This window comes from Mobula hypostoma, chromosome 1, assembly GCF_963921235.1.
Source record: "Mobula hypostoma chromosome 1, sMobHyp1.1, whole genome shotgun sequence".
Taxonomy (NCBI): Eukaryota; Metazoa; Chordata; class Chondrichthyes; order Myliobatiformes; family Myliobatidae; genus Mobula; species Mobula hypostoma.
This window is the reverse complement of record NC_086097.1, coordinates 54,568,795-54,591,804: the sequence shown is the minus strand read 5'-3', so window position 1 is coordinate 54,591,804 and position 23,010 is coordinate 54,568,795. Positions and strand designations below refer to the sequence as shown.

At 37.8% G+C, this 23,010-nt stretch overlaps 1 protein-coding gene across 4 annotated transcripts in view; it reads right to left on the bottom strand.

Annotated features, from left to right (window-relative positions):
- Window positions 1-2,633: 2,633 nt before the first annotated feature.
- samd4a (sterile alpha motif domain containing 4A) overlaps window positions 2,634-23,010 on the bottom strand; it is a 174,381-nt gene continuing 154,004 nt past the window's right edge. For all 4 annotated transcript variants that reach the window (XM_063049146.1, XM_063049125.1, XM_063049148.1 and 1 more), the window contains 4 exons: window positions 19,626-19,827; window positions 18,432-18,558; window positions 10,964-11,047; window positions 2,634-5,568 (listed from right to left, as the gene is read on the bottom strand). In XM_063049146.1, coding sequence (XP_062905216.1) covers window positions 5,540-5,568; window positions 10,964-11,047; window positions 18,432-18,558; window positions 19,626-19,827 — 442 coding nt within the window. In that variant the 3' untranslated portion in view covers window positions 2,634-5,539. The remainder of the gene's footprint in view (window positions 5,569-10,963; window positions 11,048-18,431; window positions 18,559-19,625; window positions 19,828-23,010) is intronic.

Here is a 23,010-nt window from a genome sequence, read left to right as displayed (position 1 = left end):
CTGAACCCTCTCCAATGTCAGTATACCCTTTGTGTTGGGGAGCACTTCGGGTCCAGTGATCATAATGCTATTAGTTTCAATATAATTATGGAGAAGGATAGGTCTGGACCCAGGGTTGAGATTTCTGATTGGCGAAAGGCTAACTTTGAGGAGATGCGAAAGGATTTAGAAGGAGTGGATTGGGACAATTTGTTTTATGGGAAGAATGTAATTGAGAAATGGAGGTCATTTAAAGGTGAAATTTTGAGAGTACAGAATCTTTATGTTCCTGTTAGGTTGAAAGGAAAGGTTAAAAGTTTGAGAGAGCCATGGTTTTCAAGGGATATTGGAAACTTCGGTCAAAAAAAGAGTTATCTACAATAAATATAGGCAGCATGGAGTAAATGAGGTGCTCAAGGAATGTAAAGAATGTAAAAAGAATCTTAAGAAAGAAATTAGAAAAGCTAAAAGAAGATATGAGGTTGCTTTGGCAAGTAAGGTGAAAATAAATCCCAAGGGTTTCTACTGTTATATTAATAGCAAAGGGATAGTGAGGGATAAAATTGGTCCCTTAGACAATCAGAGTGGACAGCTATCTGTGGAGCCAAAAGAGATGGGGGAGATTTTGAACAATTTCTTTTCTTTGGTATTCACTAAGGAGAAGTATATTGAATTGTGTAAGATAAGGGAAATAGGTCGGGAAGTTATGGAAACTATGATGATTAAAGAAGAGGAAGTACTGGAGCTTTTAAGGTATATAAAGGTGGATAAGTCTCCAGGTCCTGACAGGATATTCCCTAGGAACTTGAGGGAAGTTAGTGTGGAAATAGCAGGGGCTCTGACAGAAATATTTCAAATGTCATTAGAAACGGGGATGGTGCCGGAAAATTGGCATATTGCTCATGTTGTTCCATTGTTTAAAAAGGGTTCTAACAGTAAACCTAGCAATTATCAGCCTGTGAGTTTGACATCAGTGGTGGGTAAATTGATGAAAAGTAGTCTTAGAGATGGTATATATAATTATCTGAATAGACAGGGTCTGATTAGGAACAGTCAACATGGATTTGTGCGTGGAAGGTCATGTTTGACAAATCTTATTGAATTTTTTGAAGAGGTTACTAGGAAAGTTGATGAGGGTAAAGCGGTGGATGTTGTCTATATGGACTTCAGTAATGCCTTTGACAAGGTCCCACATGGAAGGTTGGTTAGGAAGGTTCAATTGTTGGGAATTAATATTGAAGTAGTAAAATGGATTCAGCAGTGGCTGGATGGGAGACGCCAGAGAGTGGTGGTGGATAACTGTTTGTCAGATTGGAGGCCGGTGACTAGTAGTGTGCCTTAGGGATCCTGTACTGGGTCCAATGTTATTTGGCATATATATTAATGATCTGGATGAAGGGGTGGTAAATTGGATGAGTAAGTATGCAGATGATACTAAGATAGGTGGAGTTGTGGAAAATGAAGTAGGTTTTCAAAGCTTGCAGAGAGATTTAGGCCAGTTAGAAGAGTGGGCTGAAAGATGGCAGATGGAGTTTAACGCTGATAAATGTGAGGTGCTACATTTTGGTAGGACTAATCAAAATAGGACATACATGGAAAATGGTAGGGCATTGAAGAATACAGTAGAACAGAGGGATCTAGGAATAATGGTGCATTGTTCCCTGAAAGTGGAATCTCATGTGGATAGGGTGGTGAAGAAAGCTTTTGGTATGCTGGCCTTTTTAAATCAGAGCATTGAGTATAGGAGTTGAGATGTAATGTTGAAATTGTACAAGGCATTGGTGAGGCCAAATTTGGAGTATTGTGTACAGTTTTGGTCACCGAATTATTGGAAAGATGTCAACAAAATAGAGAGAGTACAGAGATTTACTAGAATATTACCTGGCTTTCATCATCTACGTTACAGAGAAAGGTTGAACAAGTTGGGTCTTTATTCTTTGGAATGTAGAAGGTTGAGGGGGGACTTGATAGGGGTATTTAAAATTATGAGGGGGATAGAGAGTTGACGTGGATAGGCTTTTTCCATTGAGAGTGGGGGAGATTCAAACAAGAGGACAGGAGTTGAGAGTTAAAGGGCAAAAGTTTAGGGGTAACATGAGGGGGAGCTTTACTCAGAGAGTGGTAGCTGTGTGGAACGAGCTTCCAGCAGAAGTGGTTGAGGCAGGTTCGATGTTGTCGTTTAAAGTTAAATTGGACAGCTATATGGGCAGGAAAGGAATGGAGGGTTATGGGCTGAGTGCAGGTCGGTGGGACTAGGTGAGAGTAGGCATGGACTAGAAGGGCTGAGATGGCCTGATTCCATGCTGTAACTGTTATATGGTTATGAGGGCAAATTAGCTATCTCATTTAAGTGGTTCAACAGATCAGCTCGGTGAAAATGATAAATTTCCCAAAGAGAAAGCAATTTTTAAAAAAAGAGCAAGAGTGAACCATTTAATGAAGAAATCAGCATAAATTGTTCTGTATACTGTACCTATTGCAGCAGCCCAAGAGGTTTGGCATAATTTCTTGCCACCTTCTTAATCAGAGGATAACAAAATTTGAGAACACCTTCAAAGTGAGAGGAAATCACCTACTGGCTCACTAGCTATTTTCTCTTTAACAGTATGGCCTGATCACTCATCTGCAGCTTTTTATACAGAAGCTGTCTTTGGGATTGCATGAGTATTCAAACTGGGTGTGTAAGTTTTATTTTTGAAAAAAACAAACACATACACCACAATGTTACAAAAACTTGTATTATCTCCCTTCACTTTCAATATAATGCTGATGTGAAATAGCCAACATTTTAGTTAAGTGACAGAATTGGGAGTAAATAAATACATTGTAGCATTTGCTGTTTTAAGTCACAAGAGTAATTCATTGGTAACTTTAAACAAGAACATTTGAAAACTATACACTTGCAAGAACAGCAAGTAAAACGAGTGTTTGTCATAAAGCTTTAACATGTAACAAACGTGCTTTTTCCATAAGGTGACAAGCTGTAAAAATATGCATTTATGTGCAGCAGTAACTATGCAAGAAACACTTTTCTTGTACACTACCTTCTTTACAGAGGAAAACGAGAACATTAGCATGCATGCACCTACCATGTGGGGCTGTCTCTGCCTGACATGCAACAAAGGAAGTAATATGGGATTGAGTATTTAAAAAAAAGAAAAAAGGTTCTACACTGTTTAACAAAACTGTCCATAAATACTTAGGGAATAATATAATATTAAAAAAAAGAGGGCGGAAGTATCCAGGTAATTACTACTAGCATTGCTTCCTATTCCTCTCAGAGGAATAAACATTCACTATTTTCTGAATCAAGATAAAGAAATACAAAAAATAAAAGCCATCATAGCAAATGTTAATGGCTTGTACAAAACAATTCTTTTTAAAAATGTAATCTAGTTTTCTCTTATATATAGTGCACACACATCCATGCAAGACTCTGCTTTGAACTTTAAAATATCATTACTAAGAGGTCTTGTTTTCCAGCCATAATCTCTTAAAGGCATTACAGTAACCTGGCAGAAATTCTAGAAAACTTTCATTTCTGGAACAGCTCACAATAGTAAGCTATTTTATATGGTTTCACTACTGAATTTTTCCAATGTCCACAAAAAATTAAGCACTTCAAACATATTCAAAAGAGTTACTCTACCAGGCTTTCTGCTGGACTTGCAGGGATATTTAGTGTGCACAACACTTAACCAAACAAAAACAAAGACTATAAATATCAAGAATATGTCTTGTCACCTTTGTTTTCAATTAATGGTGCTATTTTGTTCTGTATAAAACAGTTAATGTTTGGGGTATGTGGAAGATACAAAAGGAAAGGCACTGCCGCTTTTTTTCCTAAATATTTGACTTCACAGCCTTATATGCATGCAATCATCATTTCATAAATAATTCAATTTACATAGGATAGTATTAACCAAGCTCTACACCTGCAGTCAATACAGGACTCAACAGAAAAAAAAACAGAATGGCATCAGTGTTCTCAAGACAAAGCCACATGTTAAAATTAATTCACCAGACAGCACTTCTTAGCAAAACATTTTTTATCTATGCAAATATTTAAACTATACTCATCAGTAGAAATAAGCAATAATATTAAAATTAACTAAATGGATGTTAATATTTTGAGACATACTCATGGTTACCAGCCATAGCAAGTTAATACATATCTAAAATAATACATCTAATTAATAGATAACCTCTGTATCTATAAATCAGTGGAGGAATAAATATCAATTCTGATTTGTAAATACTTCTAAGGACTCTCATCAAACAAGTTTTTGTGTTAGCAAGAACAGAGTCACATTAAATGTTTGAACTTGCATTCATTGTATATAAATGCACTTTTTGTGAAAATGGTTAAACACTTTGCTTTCACCAGTTTCTTTAATACTGCATTTCCAACTCCCTTTCTGACAAAATATCCATATATTCAACCTCATCCAGTATCTGTCTAATTTTTCTCAGTCCTTATCCTTCCTTTTATATTGTGTATGTTGTACAAACTCCCTCTTTCACACTCTTGGATGCTTACTCTCTAGTTTTTCAACACTTTGGGTAAGTGATTGGGGAAGGGATGCAGAAAATATTTAGGACCTGGTAACTTGCATACAGTACCAACTTAATTTTAACTGTAAACACTGGGCCTTTTTGCAAGGGACGGGGAGGGGGAATTGGAAGCAAAACAAGAGCAAACAGCATATTTGCCAACAGTTAAACTGACTGCAAGACTGATTGAGTTTAACTCCTATGGTATCACATAACTCTCCAGCATTCAACAACATTCCAGAACCCCTCTCTCATCATCAACAAATGTACCCACTTAGGTCACAAGCACTTACACTTTCTTTTAGAAAAAGCAACTACCCCATGGAAGCATGGCTTTGCTGCTAATCAAACGAACAAACCTGCTGCTATTGCAGAGGGGGAAAATGCTTTAACAATGACAATACAAATAACAATAGCATACCTGAAAATGTTTATGTACCCTTTATAATTATGTAAACAACAAGTTAATTTTAGTTGCACTTAAATTATTCATCTCAGAGTCCTCTTCATGACAATAGTACTTCAATTTTGAAAAGAGCTCAACAACCAAATCAGATGCATTTAAGGTGAATGACATCTCATGTCAGACTTCTTCTGGTAGCATATTTTTAGTACAAGTTTGCAGAATTCTTTTAAAGAAATGTTTTTAAGAACAGAAATGTAACGAACCACTATTGAAATTCACCTGTTGTCACTAAAAAAGACCACCCCATTTATCTGCCACCTCACTAACTCATCTGCTGACTTCTCTGAGGTTGTTTCACTGCAAAATCCTTTTCGCGGACTGAAGTACTTTTATTTGGCTTGACAATGCTTCAGGATTTGATGACACAGTGACAATCCAAACACGCGTAAAAATAAAATGTTCATTACAGCTTGCAGAAACATGACACAAGGTATCAGTTGACCCTGACCAGGGCACGTGACTGGAACTTATGAACGTGGTCTGAACCCACGATTATTTATAAGATTCAGAGCCAACATCAACTGGTGTAGTTTATCCTTTCTAGATAGTAGAAGTTCTATCAACGCCATCTGAAAATTAAAATCAAAGTTAGTATTCTGAAGTTTTATTGAAATATTCTCACACATTGCTATCTACATGTTACATTATTTAAAGTAGTATTTTATTTAATCTACACAATAGTGACTAAAACTTCACTTGGCTTGAAAACAGATTACAAAAAATATATTATTATGTAGGCGTGCGCTAAAAGATATCACTTCAAAAAACTTCAAACTCAAATAAATTTATTTTAAATGTTCTTTTATTACATTTCTTTAAAAAGGAACTGATTAAGATTTCCTTAACAGTCTATCATCAGCTTTTTGGTTTCAACATATGATATTGATTTGGAATATGTGGTGGCCTACTTTAAATATGTGGCAAAACTATGATTCTTACTGCTGACACGAAGACATCTAATAATAATCTGTGATGACCTCTTCTAAAAGCTAGAGAATAACAGTGGCAAGTTTGCAAATAAGACAATCATGGACACTTATGTGACATGGGAATCCAAATTAAAGAAATATTGCATTTAAAGTATGACATACCAGGAGTATTTACCAGAATTGTCCATAGTGGAAAACATAAATCACATTATACAGAATCACTGTATCTAAGGCAGTCTTCGTAAGCAAAGGGCCGAGATGATCTTTATGAGCATTTATCCCTTATCAAATAAATCACTCCCCTGAAGTCGATTTCTTTGTGCAGTTTCATGCAGAGAAGTTACTCATCTCTCCTCAAACCAAATAAAGTTCTCCCGCATGTGGTCAAAGTCATAGACCATCCAAACTAAGGATTTTGTTTTTAGAGAATTAAATCCTTTGAAGCTGAGGTGAAAAAGTATACAAGGTGGCCAAAGATTGTAGTCAATCTGCAAGAAAGATGTAGGTGCTTGAAGGGGAAATAATGCTATAGAAAGAGAAAATACTTTCTGGCGCATGGAAACTCTAATTTTCGGCCTGATGGGTTCACAATACCTCTGAAAAACATTTCCTTCCTCATTTCTTCATTCAATTGAGGATAATTAGGCTAAAAGCCTGCAATAAAATGATTTCTATCCTTTCAAAGTGGAAAAGTGGAAAAGTGGAAAAGATAATTGCTCAGTTTTCCAATTTACATAATTCCACTGATATAGAAAGATCACAGAGGATTATTAAATACAAATAATGTTAAACTTCTTGTTATGTGGAACATGCAAACTCATTTACCATTCACCAAGCCACTGTTTCATTTGATAAAGGGAAACCACACTAAATCCCAACTCCTTGACCCTTAAAGTGTGGGGGAGTGGGTGTAAATGGCTTGTAAGCAGAAATTGGACTGCAAACATGCCAAGAAAATTAACAATAAAAATTATATAATAATTCAATTATCTGATTTGACTACTTCATAGGTAGAAACATTCAGATTTTCTAACAGTTTAAGTATTTTTAAAAACCACCTTGAGACAGAAATATTCATTCTACCACTTACTTCATAAAGTAGTTTGTAACATTAAAGCATTATTTTTTCAATTTGCCATGCAACAGCATAAAACTCAGAGTTATATGCAACTTAAATTCTTTTTTTGTACTCAAACATTTCATTTTATGGATAAAATATAAACAATTGTCTAGATTATGTAAATTCATAAACAATGTTGAGCTTTCATCATCGTATTCAGATAAAACAATCTGTATATTGGCCAGCTGATATTATCTCAATAAACATGGGATATTTGTAGTTCAATCCTATAGTTGCTTCAATATTTGACAAAGGAGATTTGATTAAACATATGTTTAAATCTTCTTCTGACAATGCTCACAGAAGTAGAAATATTGGATGTTTATGTAATTTGCATACAGTTTTTAAATTATTTCGGGTATCAAGTTATTTACGATTAAACTTGGATGCATAGATACAATATTTCATTTTTTGTTGAAACCTTACCAGATTCAATATTTCATAGAAAAGGATATTAAATTTTGTGTTCCAAATGAATATAATAAAATTTAGTTGAAACTTTCAACTGTTTATATAAAAAGTAGTTCACTGCAAAGAACAGTTTATTAGTCAAGCTAACAATGTGTACTAGGAGAGTGACACTTAGGGAAACGTTGCACAACTTAATTGGATTTTAGGAAGGATTCACTGCTCAAAGGGACTTACAAAGACTAAGTATTCTACCTGGTGCACCATTGTCTAGTAAGGAGCAGCCACTGCACAGAGAGTCGGAAACTCTGCCAGCTCCATCATGGGCATGAACATCCCCAGCATCCAGGACACCTTGAAAATGTGATGCGTCAAAAAGGCAGCATCCATTATTAAATACCCCATCACCCAGAACATGCTCTCTTCTCATTGCTACCAAAGAGGAAGCACAGGATCCTGAAGACATACACATACTCATATGCTTCAGGAACAGTTTCTTCCCCTCCTCCATCAGATTTCTGAATGGACGAAGTACCCATGTGCACTACCTCAATTTTCAATTTTTTTCTCTCACTTTTTGGACTACTTAATTAAATTTATATATATATTTCTTATTGTAATTTGTAGTTATTTTAATATTATATATTGCAATTTATTGGTGCTACATATGCCAGTGATATTAAACCTGATTCTGAGGTATAAATATAACAGAAAACTTTGTTTTCTATTGATCTAAAAATTACTTTAACTGAAATCAGGAAGAACACAGGGTTTAAATCTCTGGAATTCTTTACTCAAGGACCATGTATTGAGGGTATTCCAAGTCTGAGACTTTGGAATCCAGGCAAATAAAGCAACAGGATGGGAAGGATGAGTTGAAGTTGAGGGTCAGGAACAGTTATTATATTTCAACTATCAGGCTGCCGATCCAGTGTGGATAACTTCACTCCCCTCAACACTGAACTGATTCCACAACCTATTGACTCACTTTTAAGGACTCTACAACTCGTTCTCAATATTATTTATGTACAGTCGGCCCTCCTTATCTGCGAGGGATTTGTTCCGGGACCCCTCGCAGATACAAAAAAACGCAGATGGTCAAGTCCCTTATTCAACCTGTCTAAATGTGGTGGACCTTAGGACCCAGCGGAACCCTGGACCTTATTTAACCTGTCTCAGTGCGGTGGACATTAGGACCTGGCAGCGGAGCTCTGAACCTGCAGTGTTTCTGTTCATGAAAATAACCATGATCACGATTGAAAATAAAATGGAAATAATAAAGCAATCGGAAGGAGGTAAAATGCAATTGGTCATTGGAAAAGCGTTAGGCTACAGTTGGTCAACGATCGGAACAATTTTAAAGGATAAAGTGAGAAAGGCCCTGCCCCGATGAAAGCTAAAATTATTACTAAGCAACGCAGTGGTTTAATTATTGGGTTTTTGATCTTCCACATCAACCTGGCACAGATGAAGAGCGCGCTCGGGAGCGGTCTATCACTGGATTGAACTCGGGAACTTCTGTTTCCGAGCCTGGGGCTGAAACATAGGTTTCTTAAGTGTTTTATATGTATAGAAAAGTAAAATATATACTAAGACAAACGTTTGACTAACTGACACTAAATAATACCGGATGTACTTGTTCCGACTTACTTAGTAAAGGAACTTTCCTTTTTTCTCGATCCCGATCCAGGATAACCTATGCACATTCTCCTGTATACTTTAAATCATCTCTAGATTACTTACAATACCTAACACAATGTAAATACTATGTAAAATAGTGGTTATACTGCATTGCTTAGGGAATAATGACAAGAAAAAAAAAGTCTCTGCATGCTCGAACAACAAGTGCTGGAAGAGCACTTCCGGGTTTTCTCAATTCACAGTTGGTTGAATTCGTGCATACGAAACTCGCGGATAAGGAGGGCCGACTGTATTTATCATTATTAGTTTTTTGGTACTGTATTTGCACGGTCTTTTTTTGCATATTGGTCGTCAGTCTTTGTGTGCAGTTTTACATTGGTTCTACCATATATTTCTTTTCTCTGTTTATGTCTGCAAGAAAAAAGATCTCAGGCTATATGATGACATCTATGTACTTTGATAATACATTTATTTTGAACTTTTGACAAAAAAATAGCCATGATTCTTTTGAATTTTACAGCAGGCTTGAGGAGCTACACGGGCTACTCCAGTTCACATTTCAAATGTTCTGAGAGTGGGTGAATGGAGAACAGCTTAAGTGTCTATCCTCATATTTCTGTTTGAGAATAAAACTTTCTTAAAATTTGATGATGCCACCAAACTGGTGTCTTAGGAAATTAGAGAGATGACAAAAGCGATTTTGTAACATGGTTAGCAGAATAGAGAGACAAGTGGTGTATATCTTTACATGTTGAATGTTGACCAACAATATACCTTGAGGTGAAAACCTTGAGTGTCATGAGAAGGCACTCAACGGAAAAAAAGTGTTTGGAAACAGCCTAAAAATGCAAATAAACCTAGCTATTAAAAACAGCATTACTATTTTGGATTTTAGAATTACAGTCACAGTATTGTAAAGCATTATAACTGTCATAACAGAAACAATATTAAACCCATTGAGAATTATTAATGTATATTCACCACGCTTGGGAATAGTTACAGTAGTTGTGGGGAGATACTTGAATCACTAGGATTAATTCCAGCAAAACACAAAATTTAATGCAAATCTATGTAAAACTTAAGTATATTTTATTGAAAATGAATGAAGGTTTCATAGAGTTAGGGAGGTGATATCTCTTCTGGTTTAAGCTTTAATTTTAAGATACTAACTGGAATTCCTTTCTGCGGCTGCTGGAACATGAGATGCTGATCATGAAGTAGTCAAATCAGAGATGATTGCATTTTGAAAGTAAAATTGGATATAATTAAGGACAAAAAACCCCACAAAATTATGGGTCATTTTAGTAAAATAAAAATTGGTATAGGCCTGATCTAAATGGTCTTTGATGTTGCAAATATTAAAAGCTTGATATATGGTAGTGTTGGTGAAACAGTTTGATTTAACTTTGAAGTATCTCAGCACCAAAGTGAGAGGCATTGAGATAGACTGAAATAGAGTTGTGATCATTTTTCAGATCAGGGCAGTTTTCTGCCAATTAAGATTTTTTGGAAGATTCAAAGTGAATGCATTAATTATAGTTTACAGATGACAAAGAGTGAGACATTCACTGAAATTTGATCGCAATGAAAGACAATGTAGATTGTAGAATGATCATACAAATATTATAAATAGCAAATTTTGGAGACATTTACCACTTCTTTACACTTGTGAAACAGAAAAGCTAAGAGCTGTAAAATGATGTTTTCACTCAAGGTCTTATTTATAATAAATTTGGTTTACCAAGTCAAACCAATTAAAAGCATATTGCCTTTTCACATTAATCTAAAGCATTCTAATTTTATAACTACTGCATAGAGGTTTTGGGGATACATGTATTACATTTTATCTGCAACCTTTACACTTACCACCCAAGGCATGTTCAGTCATGCTGAGACATAATGATTCCAGTCTGTTGTTTATATCAGGTTCTGTCACTGGCACTTGGAACTCTAAAAGGAAAATTGCCTTTCTATCAGCATTCAAAGATAATTGCAGAATAGAATTACCATTTCAATAATAAATAGTAATTATAATTTCACAATGGTTAAACTGTTAGAAACTACACAGGTCATTTTCAAAAGGATTTCTTTTAGAAAATCAATTTTGTATCGATCCTTATGAGATACCACGGTCACAGACCTGCAGTGAGAGAAACGTCAACCACCACTTTGCCTTCTTTGTCTGTGATGACAGTGACAATCTGAATTAAACCCAACCACCTACATAAAGTCTGTATCTTCCTATTTTCTGCCCATTAGAGGTCTGCCTAAATACTACTTAAATTTTGTTAGCACATTTGCTTTATCCACCTCCCATGGCAGCAAAGTCCTGGCACATAATGCCCTCTGTGTAAAAAAAACACTTGCCTTGGAAATCTGTAAACTTTCCCTCTCACCCTAAGCCTATGCCCTCCATTCTGTGAAAAAGACCATCTACCTACCCTATCTATGTCTTTCATAATTTTATATATTTCTATCAGGTCACAACTCCACAGAAAATATTTGAAATCCAAACTCTTCTTATAGTTAACACACCCCAATCCATGCAACATTACAGCGAACCACTTCTGTATCCTACCCAAAGCCTTCACATCCTTCCTGCTGTGCGGGGACCTGTATTATACACAATACTCTAAATGTGACCTAACCAAAGGTTACAGTTGCAACATGGCTGTCTAACATTAATACACAATGCCCCAACTGATGATGGGAAGCTGGCTGTATGCCTTTATTTTTATTGCCCTATCACCTCTTGCAATACCACTTTAATAGAGCTATGAACATGCACCCCAAGATCCCTCTGTACATCAATGCCCTAAGGATGCTTCCATTTACCTGTACATTTTCCTCTTATATTTCACCTCCTAAAATGCAACACCTCTAATTTGTCCAGATTAAACTCCATCCACCATTTTTCCTACATTATTTCCAATTGATCTATATGCTCCTGGATCCTACAACAACTTTCTTTACTATCACAACTCCACCAATCTTTCATGTCAACAGTGAACACAAACACAACAGCAACATTTTCATCAAGGTTATTTTTATATGTACACAGGTCCCAGCGCTTACGGAATACTACTGATCACAAGCTACCAGTCAGAGAAACAACCTCAATCATTACTCTGTTTTCTTTGACCATGTCAGTTTTGTATCCAAGATACCAACCCATCATGGATCCTGTGTGATTTATTCGCTGAACCAGCCCAGTTAATGGAGTTTGCCAAATGCTTTACTAAATCCACAAAAATAAAATTTCTCATAAAAATTCTTATGTCTGTATCTTAATTTGCACCCATCCATTTTACTTGTTATCTAGCTTGCAGAACAACATTGGCAACTGGTTAAGGAACGTGTTCATTTTAAGTAACTTCTTAGTATTCAAAATTGCTCCATAGGCTTGTCCATTCCAAACTTTATTTCATCCTATAAAACTGAGATATTTGGACTTCAATTATTGCCTCAAGGTCATCTCTGAACTTAACTGCACACCATAGCACAGTGCCTTCCTGTAACTGACAAGATTCTATCCTACAGAATAACCGTTCTTAACCTTAAGTTGCTATCATAGTTGGGGATTTCAATCAAGCTTGTTTGAAGTAATCCCTACCCAATTATAATCACCATATAACCTGTAGCATCAGAAGGCCCAACACACTAGACCACTGTTATACTAAGATAAGGAACGCATGGACCACAATTTCAGGAAATCTAATCACTTGGCTGTCCTTCCCCCACCTGTATAAAGGCAGTAGCTAAAGAGCAAAGCTCCAGAGATTAAGATAACAAGAGGGAGTCATGGGAGGCAAAGGAGCAGCTATGGGATTGCTTTGAGTTGATGGACTGAGCTGTGTTCAAGCATTCATCTTTGGATCTGAATGAATACACCATGCTTGTCACAGACTCTATAAAAACAGTTGTAGACAAATGTGTCCCCACAAAATTATTCATCGTCTTCTCCAACCAGAAGCCCTGGATGAACCATGAGATTAGCCCTTGCTTTATTCATTTTACACTTATGACTGTGTGGCTAAGCACAGCTCTAATGCCATATTCAAGTTTGCTGATTATACAACTGTCATTGGCTGAATCAAAGGTGGTGACAAATCAGCATAACGGAGAGAGTCTGAAAATGTGGCTGAGTGGTGTCACAATAACAACCTCTTAGTCAATGTCAGTAAGACCAAGGAGATGATTGCTGATTTCAGGAAGAGAAAACCAGAGCTCCATGAGCCAGTTCTCATCAGGGGATCAGAGCTGGAGAGGGTCAGCAATTTTAAATTCGATGGTGTTATTTCAGAGAACCTGTCCTGGGCCTAGCAAGCAAGTGCAATTATGAAGAAAACACGACAGTGCCTCTAGTTCCTCAGGAGTTTGCAAAGATTTGGCATGACATCTAAAACTGAAACTTTTCTATGGATGTGTGGTGGAAAGAATATTGACTGGCTGTGAAACAGCCTAGTATGGAAACACCAATGCCCTTGAATGGAAAATCCTACAAAAAGTAGTTAATATGGCCCACTGAATCATGGGTAAAGCCCTCTCCACAACTCAGTACATTTACACAGATTGTTATTACAGGAAACCAATATCCATCTTCAGGGACCCCCACCACCCAAGTATGTTCTCTTCTCACTGTTGCCATCAAGGTGGTGGTACAGGAGCCTCAGGACCTAACACCAGCAGATTCAGGAACAGTTATTACCCCTCAACCATCAGGCTCTTGAACGAAAAGAGATAATTTCACTCACCCCATTACTGAAATACTCCTACAACCTATGTACTCATTTTCAAGGACTCTTCATCTGCTGTTCTCAATATTTATTTATTGTTTAGTTATTTATTATTATTATATCCTTCTTTTTGTATTTGCACAGTTTGTAGTCTTGTGTACTCCGGTTGAAATCTCAAGTTGGTACAGTCTTTCACTAAGTCTATTATGGTTTCAATTATGGAGTTATTGAGTATGCCCTCAAGAAAATGAATCTCAGGGTTACATATGGTGACATATGTACTTTAATAATAAATTTACTTTGAACTTTGAACCATTCAAAAAGAAAATTCACATAAATTAAAGTCCTTTGGTCTTTGAAGCAGAAGATTGCAATCTTAAGTCTCACTTGACAAGCTTCAAGATGGCTCCTGCAAACAACACTCTTTAGGTTGACATCTTCTGAATAGATCATGAAACCACCTTTATCACTTATTTTATGTCTTTTACATTTGTTTCTTGTCTTGAATGTGATTCTAGAATTGTGGGAGCTTGTGTTTTGCTGTTTGGAGATCATTGGCGCAGTAGACAGCGTGAACAAACCTCATCACTGCAGGATGCATGTGAGCCGATGTTTGACCCCATTTAGCCAATTAAAGCGACAAGATCAATTGAAACATCAAGGCAAATACAGAAGTTTGGAGATCTTTTGGGGGTTCCAGTGTTCTGCAGTCTCCAAGAGGATTCCGGGAAGCAGAGGGAGCGTATGCAAACCTCGTAGCAGGCAGGCTGCAAGACAGACCACAACCTCCATTTCACCGATTAAAGCTCTAATTGCTCACTGCTAAAGTGATGAGAAAATTGAAGCATCAGAGCAAGGGTAGATGGTGAGTGTTGGCTGCTTGCCTTTTGATCGGTTGCTCTGTACCAGAGAGAGGAGAGTCTGTCGCTGCGGAAAGTGCGGTCCAGGTTCGTTCTGCATTTTGGATTGGACTTTGGACTTAGACCTTTTTTCAGTCTTATAGTTTTTATATGCTTTGTTTTTTTTTTGCCTGATCTCCTCGTTTTCTCGTGTGTGGGGAGGGGGATTTGGAGGTTGATGTGCCTGATCCATTTTGTTCTTTTTTTTGTGCTGGAGTAGGGTTTTGGGGATTGATGTGTCTAATCCATTTTGCTTGGGTTTTGTGTGGGAGAAGGGATTTATAGGTTGATGGGCCTGATTCGTTTTTGTTTTTTTTTGCAGGGAGGGGGATTCGGGGGTTGATGATCATGCTGCCTTTCTTTTCTTTCTAGGTTTCACGGCTACGTGAAGAATTTTGGAGTTGTGTACTTTGATAATACATGAACCTTTTGAAAGTAAGATGACTTGAGGAGTTTGGATAGGAACTAAAAAGGACATCATGAAGTGGGATTTTGTGTTATTACAGAAGTCAGTGCAATATTATGTAAAAGTGTTCTGTCATGAAACCTGAAATATACTGTGCCGATAAAAATTATTCATCCCCCCTCCTGGAAGTTTTTATGTTTTATTGTTTTACAACACTGAATCACAGTGGATTTAATTTGACTTTTTTTGCCACTGACGAACATAAATAGACTCTTTCATGTCAAAGTGAAAACAGATCTCCACAAAGTGATCTAAATTAATTACAAATATAAAACACAAAATAATTAATTGCACAAGTGTTCACCCCCTTCAAGTCAGTATCTAGTCGATACACATTTGGCGGCAATTACAGCCTCGAGCCTGTGTGGATAGGTCTCTATCAGCTTTGCACATCTGAACACTGCAATTTATCCACATTTTTCTTCATAAAACTGCTCAAGCTCTGTCAGATTACATGGGGATCATGAGTGAACAGCCCTTTTCAAGTCCAGCCACAAATTCTCAATTGGATTGAGGTCTGAATTCTGACTTGACCACTCCAGGACATTAACTTTGTTCTTTTTAAACCATTCCTGCGTAGCTTTGTCTTTATGCTTGGGGTCATTGTCTTGCTGCAGTGAAGCATCCCCATGGTAGGGACAGTGTGCTTTTCATGATGTGTGGTGTTTGGTTTATGCCAAATAGCATTTAGTCTGATGGCCAAAAAGCTCAATTTCAGTTTCATCAGACCTAGAACCTTCTTCCATCTGACTTCAGAGTCTCCCACATACCTTCTGGCAAATTCTAGCTGAGATTTCATATAAGTTTTTTCTCCAACGGTGGCTTTCTCTTTGCCACTCTCCTATAAACCTGCAACTGGTGAAGTACCCAGCCAACAGTTGCTGTATACGCAGTCTCTCCCATCTCAGCCACTGAAGCTTGTAACTCCTCCAGAGTTGTCATTTTTGCACGGTCACTCAGTTTTTGAGGACAGCCTGCTCTAGGCAGAATTACAGCTGTGCCATATTCTTCCCATTTCTTGATGATTGACTTAACTGTACTTCAAGGGATAGTCAGCGACTTGGAAATTTTCTTGTATCGATCTCCTGTTTTTCAATAACCTTTTTGTAGAGTTGCTTGGAGTGTTCATTTGTCTTCATGGTGTAGTTTTTGCCAGGATACAGGTGTATTTATACTACAATCAATTGAAACATTTTATTAACAACCTGAATGTGGGGGTAGAAGGGTGGGTTGGCAAGTTTGCAGATGACACAAAGATTGGTGGTGTTGTAGGTAGTGTAGAGGATTGTCAAAGATTGCAGAGAGACATTGATAGGATGCAGAAGTGAGCTGAGAAGTGGCAGATGGAGTTCAACCCGGAGAAGTGTGAGGTGGTACACTTTGGAAGGACAAACTCCGAGGCAGAGTACAAAGTAAATGGCAGGATACTTAGTAGTGTGGAGGAGCAGAGGGATCTCGGGGTACATGTCCACAGATCCCTGAAAGTTGCCTCACAGGTGGATAGGGTAGTTAAGAAAGCTTATGGGGTGTTAGCTTTCATAAGTCGAGGGATAGAGTTTAAGAGTCACTATGTAATGATGCAGCTCTATAAAACTCTGGTTAGGCCACACTTGGAGTAGTGTGTCCGGTTCTAGTCGCCTCACTATAGGAAAGATGTGGAAGCATTGGAAAGGGTACAGAAGAAATTTACCAGAATGCTGCGTATGCATTATGATCAGAGATTAAGGGAGCTAGGGCTTTACTCTTTGGAGAGAAGCAGGATGAGAGGAGACATGATAGAGGTGTACAAGATAATAAGAGGAATAGATAGAGTGGATAGCCATTGTCTCTTCCCCAGGGCACCACTGCTCAATACAAGAGGACATGGCTTTAAGGTAAGGGGTGGGAAGTTCAAGGGGGATATTACAGGAAGGCTTTTTACTCAGAGAGTGGTTGGTGCGTGTAATGCACTGAGTCAGTGGTGGAGCCAGATACACTAGTGAAGTTTAAGAGACTACTAGACAGGTATATGGAGGAATTTAAGGTGGGGGCTTATATGGGAGGCAGGGTTTGAGGGTCGATACAACATTGTGGGCCGAAGGGCCTGTACTGTGCTGTACTATTCTATGTTAACACCTTGACTGTAAAAAGGTCTCCATCTCTATTTAACTAATTATGTGTCTTCTAAAACCAACTGGCTACACCAGTGATGATTTGGTGTGTCATATTAAGCGGGGGGGTGAATACTTATGCAATCAATTATTTTGTGTTTTATATTTGTGATTAATTTGATTACTTTACAGAGATCTGTTTTCACTTTGACATGAAAGTCTTCTTCTGTTGATCAGCGTCAAAAAAATCCACTGTGATTCGATGTTGTAAAACAAGAAAACGTGAAAACTTCTAAGGGGGGGGTGAATACTTTTTATAGGCACTGTATTTTTTTTAGCTCATACCCTCTAATTACTAACTTTCCAACAACTGAAACTATGTATCAAAACCCCTCAGGTCCACACATCTCAGCTAGCTGTCAGATAAAACTTCCTTTTTTGAGTGAAAATAATGAAATTCTAATGGCAACATAAATTGGAAATGTTTTGCCTTAGTAAAAATCATACCTCTTATGAAGCTGCACACTACTGTAAAATCTATTAAAATCTTATTTGCAATTATTGTTTATTTTGAAGGAAATGTATTTAAGCAGTTCTTTCTATAATCTTCTACTTATTCTACACACAAATTTTAGAAGGTGACAATCTATAAGCATTTACCGCTCAGGGAAAATATCATCTATTACATAGCATACTATTCAGTTAAGGACAATAATACCTTCCATGATGCATGTGGTATACTACAATATTTTAAAAGGAGTATTTTGTTTTAGATGGACACAATAACATTTCAGTTGTACATAGAGCCAATGCTACAATGCTAACTAAAGATCTGATACAGTCACCCTGTTATTTATAGATACAGATTCCACAAGCGATGCCTGCTGCTTAATCAATTTAGTAATCTGAATAACATCATACATTTTTCTTTGTACAGCCATAGTTGATTCTCGTCTGCATATTCTGGCCTTCAGCCAACCAGTCACTGCAGATGCTGGCCTTGCAGGGTAGAATTATCTTCACAATTTCAAAGGAATGCAGAGTCACAATTGAGGAATAATATTTTCCAAGAGTATTTAAGAGCTGATGCTAAATTTTACCCACCTAAATAAAGACATTGACTTATGTTTCTCTTCGACTCACCTTGCTGCTGAAACATCAACATGGTTTGTGGTGATGTGTGAACAGGCAGTGAGCGTGTACGTTGGACAGAACTATGGGTTCGGCTTGGCATACTATTACTTCCTCCAGGGTTAGCAAACCAAAGGTTCTGTGAAAGCATAACCATACATGTACCAAAATAATTTTAAACATGCCATTTCTAATATAGGAGAACCTCATTAATTACATATCACTAAGTTCTTACTATGCTGGCAGTACAAACTGCCACAGAAATTACTATTCTTATAAGTTCCATTCATTACATCCAGACTTTCTGAATGAATCCTTTGTACACTGATTGTATACAACATTCATGGTTTTCCCATTATCAGAAGCAGATTCAGTTCTCTCTATATTTTCATTAAGCATTTCTCGGCACCAAGGTGGGGAAAAGCCTCAGTGGGTCTTTAAAACAAAAATCAACTAAATTACTGATAACAGAAAAATGAGAAAATGATTTAATCCAGAAGAGCGCTTTTGGCACATTGGCCTTCATAAATAAAATTACTGAGTACATGAGCTGAGATGTTTTGTTGAAGATGTACAAGACATTGATGAGCCCCAGTTTGGAGTATTGTGTCTAGTTCTGGTTACCTGCCTTCAGGAAAGATATGAGTAAGATTGGAAGAGTGCAGAGAAGATTTGCAAGAATGCTGCCAAGACCTAGGGACCTGAGTGACAGGCAAAGGTTGAAGAGGCTAGGGCTTTATTCCCTGAAGCATAGGAGAATGGGGGAGATTTGACAGAGATATACAGAATTTTGGGGGGCATATATATGGTAAATGCAAGCAGGCTTTTTCCATTGAGGTTGGGTGAGACTAGAACTACAGGTCATGGGTTAAAGGTGAAAGGTGAAATGTTTAAGGGCAACATGAGGGGGAACTTCTTCACTCAGGTTGGAGCTGCCAGTGAGAAATAGTGGATGCGAGTTTGATTTCAACATTTAAGAGAAATTTGGATAGGTACATGAATGGGAGGAGTAGGGAGGGCTATGGTCCAGGTGCTGGTGAAAGGAAGTAAGCAAATCAATAGTTTGGCAGGGACTAGATGGGCCAAATGGCCTGTTTCTGTGCTGTATTATTTTATGACTATGATTTGCAAATCTACTTAACCTGATTAATTTAACACTATTGCATGTATAGTACCTTCTTGGTGAAAACAAAGACTTCAACAAACCTGCCTTCCTTGTTTTAATATGGCTGGATTGCTTGTTGCACTGCGCTGTGGAGTACCCAAGAGTCCACTTGGACCCACAAGACCCAGACGAGCAGTGGGTAGATTTCGAGGGGGCATCTGGAATTGACGTTGAGTTCGTCTACCCATTCCTCCACCCACAGATCCAGCTGCTGGTAGGGAGTTAGACTGACTGAAGCCCCAGCTGTGGAAGGAAGAAATGATTTTGATGAAACAAAATTATATTAAAGCCCAATCAACTATTCCACAAACAGCTGATAGGGATACATTTATGCATGATATGTACATTGTTGTGTGCCATTTATCTTTATTTGATGTTTAAAACTGTACAACTAACAATTGGTGAATAATCAATGACTATAGCCATTTTCACGAAATATTGTGTTTCATTCAACTATTTCATTGACAACATTTACCAGCTACAGCATCTATGTAGGAAAGGAAAGGTAATGGCGCCAGTGACCAACGGCAACATTTTTCAGACAGCTCACAAAACTACTGCATACTTTATTGGATATATGTATTCGAACTGCGATCATTGCAGTCTGCAGCCTGTAAGTAATTTTTCTTTTAAGGATGTACTTTTGAACTGACTAAACCATCTGGCACTTTTGCAACCTCCTGGGGGATTCAGTGAACGAGACTCTCAAGGACGCAGGTGCAGCCACCTTCAGGGTGGGTGCTGCATCGAGGACTGATAGCCGAATACGAACCTGTGATCAGCTTCATCACTCCACACTGATTAAGCATTGAGCAAGATTAAAATCATCAAGGACGAGAGCAGAAAACGAACAGGAGTTCAGAGACAACTGCCTGTGTTTGACCAGAATCCCTGTCTTCTTGCTACTACTGTTAGGCAGGAGGTACAGGAATCTTGGGTCCCACATCACCAAGTTCAGGAGCAGTTGTTTAACTGTAGCCACTGGGCTCCTGGACGGGCTTCACTCACCTCAGCTGTGGACACACTTTTGGGGATTCTGCAGAGTTCATGTTCCATGTGTTTTTGTTTTTTTTTAATCTATTTGTGTGATTTGTCCTCTTTTGCAAACTGGATACGTGCCAGTCTTCTTGTATGTTTTCAGTGAATTCTTTTGTGTTAAATCAGTGGTCCCCATCCTCCGGGCCACAAAGCATGCAGGGGCGCAGCGGTAGCTGGGATGCACCCAGCACATCTTTAAGAAAAAAGCTGAAATAAACAAGCTAATTAATTAGGTGCTACCCGGCACATAAATGTCGGCCCAGATCAGAGGCAACGCAATCGGCAATCGCCTCTGATCTGGGCTGGCATTTATGTGCCGGGCGGCACCTAATTAATTAGCTTGTTTATTTCAGCTTTTTTTCTTAAAGATGTGCTGGGTGCGTCCCGGAGGTTGGGGACCACTGTGTTAAATTATTTTATGAGTGCCTGCATGAAGATTAATCTCAAGGTTGTATATGATGTACGTACATAAATACATTTGAACTTTGAGCTGGGAAACAATCCTACTATGAATGGAAGTTTGGCAAGACTGTATATAAAGAAAAGGATAGTCTAAACCTCGGCTGAGCGTGGTGGGACAAATGTTCTGAGTTGCATATATTTCAATTCAGGGAGCATTATAGGTAAGACAGATGAACTTAAGAGCATGGGCAAGCACGTGGAATTACGATGTTGTAGCCTTAGTCAGACTTGGCTGTGGGAGAGGCAGGACTGGCAGCTCAATGTTCCAGGGCTCTGATAATTTAGACATGATAGAGGGGAAGGTATTCAAGGAAGGGGTTGCATTGCTAGTCACCAATTTGGGCTTAACATTTTGGGCTCTGTGGCTGCAAAGTTAGGATATAGATTTACAACAGGGCGCTCCACATTCATAGAAACATAGAAAACCTATAGCACAATACAGGCCCTTCAGCCCCCAAAGCTGTGCTGAACATGTCCTAACCTTATCTGTGCACCAAATACATTATTCAATGAATTTGGTGCACAGATTTCCTTCCAGAAATTGATGGACTATTATAAAAAGGGGAGAGGGATTCTTGGAAATGGACACACACCTACGATCAATTTTTACATATTGCTCTCTAATAATAAATACGAACAGTATTTACCTTTTGTTTATAGGGCAAAAACATGAGAAAATATAGAGTACACGTCCAGAACATTTGAGAAAGATTGAATTTTAAGTCATGTTACATTTTCAGAAAGAACAATTTACTGTAGATATTTGACTACATTTGACCTACCCTCAACATAGCCCCACAGAAATGCTGTAGTTATGAAAATCAATCAATACAGTGGTATTTAAAATTTGTTCTACTCCTAGATGTGCACATTTCCCAAAAAGTCAGCCTTTAAAGACTAATTGAATTTATATTTTGCACATACTTCAATGTAAGTATTAATGATCTTAAGTTTATCAAACAAGGTTTTCGTAATCCTTGATTATGCTACAATGGAAAAAGTGAAATGTACCCTAATTAAGAGATAGCAATGCCATAACAATGATAATTGATTTTAAATTCTTGTCTGATTCACCAATTATTTTTTATATGCAGGTACATCCCAGTTTACAACTGCCCAACTTATAAGTAACCCATACATGCAAGTAAACATCTGGAAGACTGGGGGATAAGCTCTAGGTTTTCTATGTTTCTATGAATGTGGAACGCCCTGTGTGGCTGCAGGCATCTTCTCCATTTGGGAGTGCAGCTAACAGCTGCATTAATGACTTGCAAACAGTTTGTGTTATGAACAATTCCACAAGAATGGATGTCTGTCATAACTTTGGGATGACCTATCTGACAAGATATCCATTTGACTGTCCCCAGTTGCCCTCAGAGTTGTTGGTAATTCATAACCCTTGAAACAGAGTAGACCTTCTGAGAAGATACTCTCATAATTTTAATGGGTTGGGTATTATTCAACTTAGATGTGGTGATGAAGGAATATAAAATAATTCCAAATCAAGATGGTGTGCAACTTAGAGGAAAGCATATGAGTTTTGATTTTTTTTCAAGTGATCATTGTTTTTGTCCTTGGTAAAATGAAACTGAGTTTATTGTCAGAGAAGCAAAGATCAGTAATTACCATGCTTTTTGTAAATACATACTGCAGTCAGAGAACATCATTGGTGAAGAGAAGAACATTTAGGGTTCTGGATGTGTGCCTATAGATGGGATGTTTTATCTCAGATGTTGCTGACTTTCTTGAACTCTTTTGGAACTACATTTATCCAGACAAGTGGAGAATATTCAACATGTACCTGATTCTGTCGTAACAACATGAGTGCTTCAGGATGGCAAGATACCCAGCGCAGTCAGTGTGACTTGTTTAACTGTGCATTTCCTCTTGGGTGTTGATAATGGGAGACACAGCCATGGCGTTGCC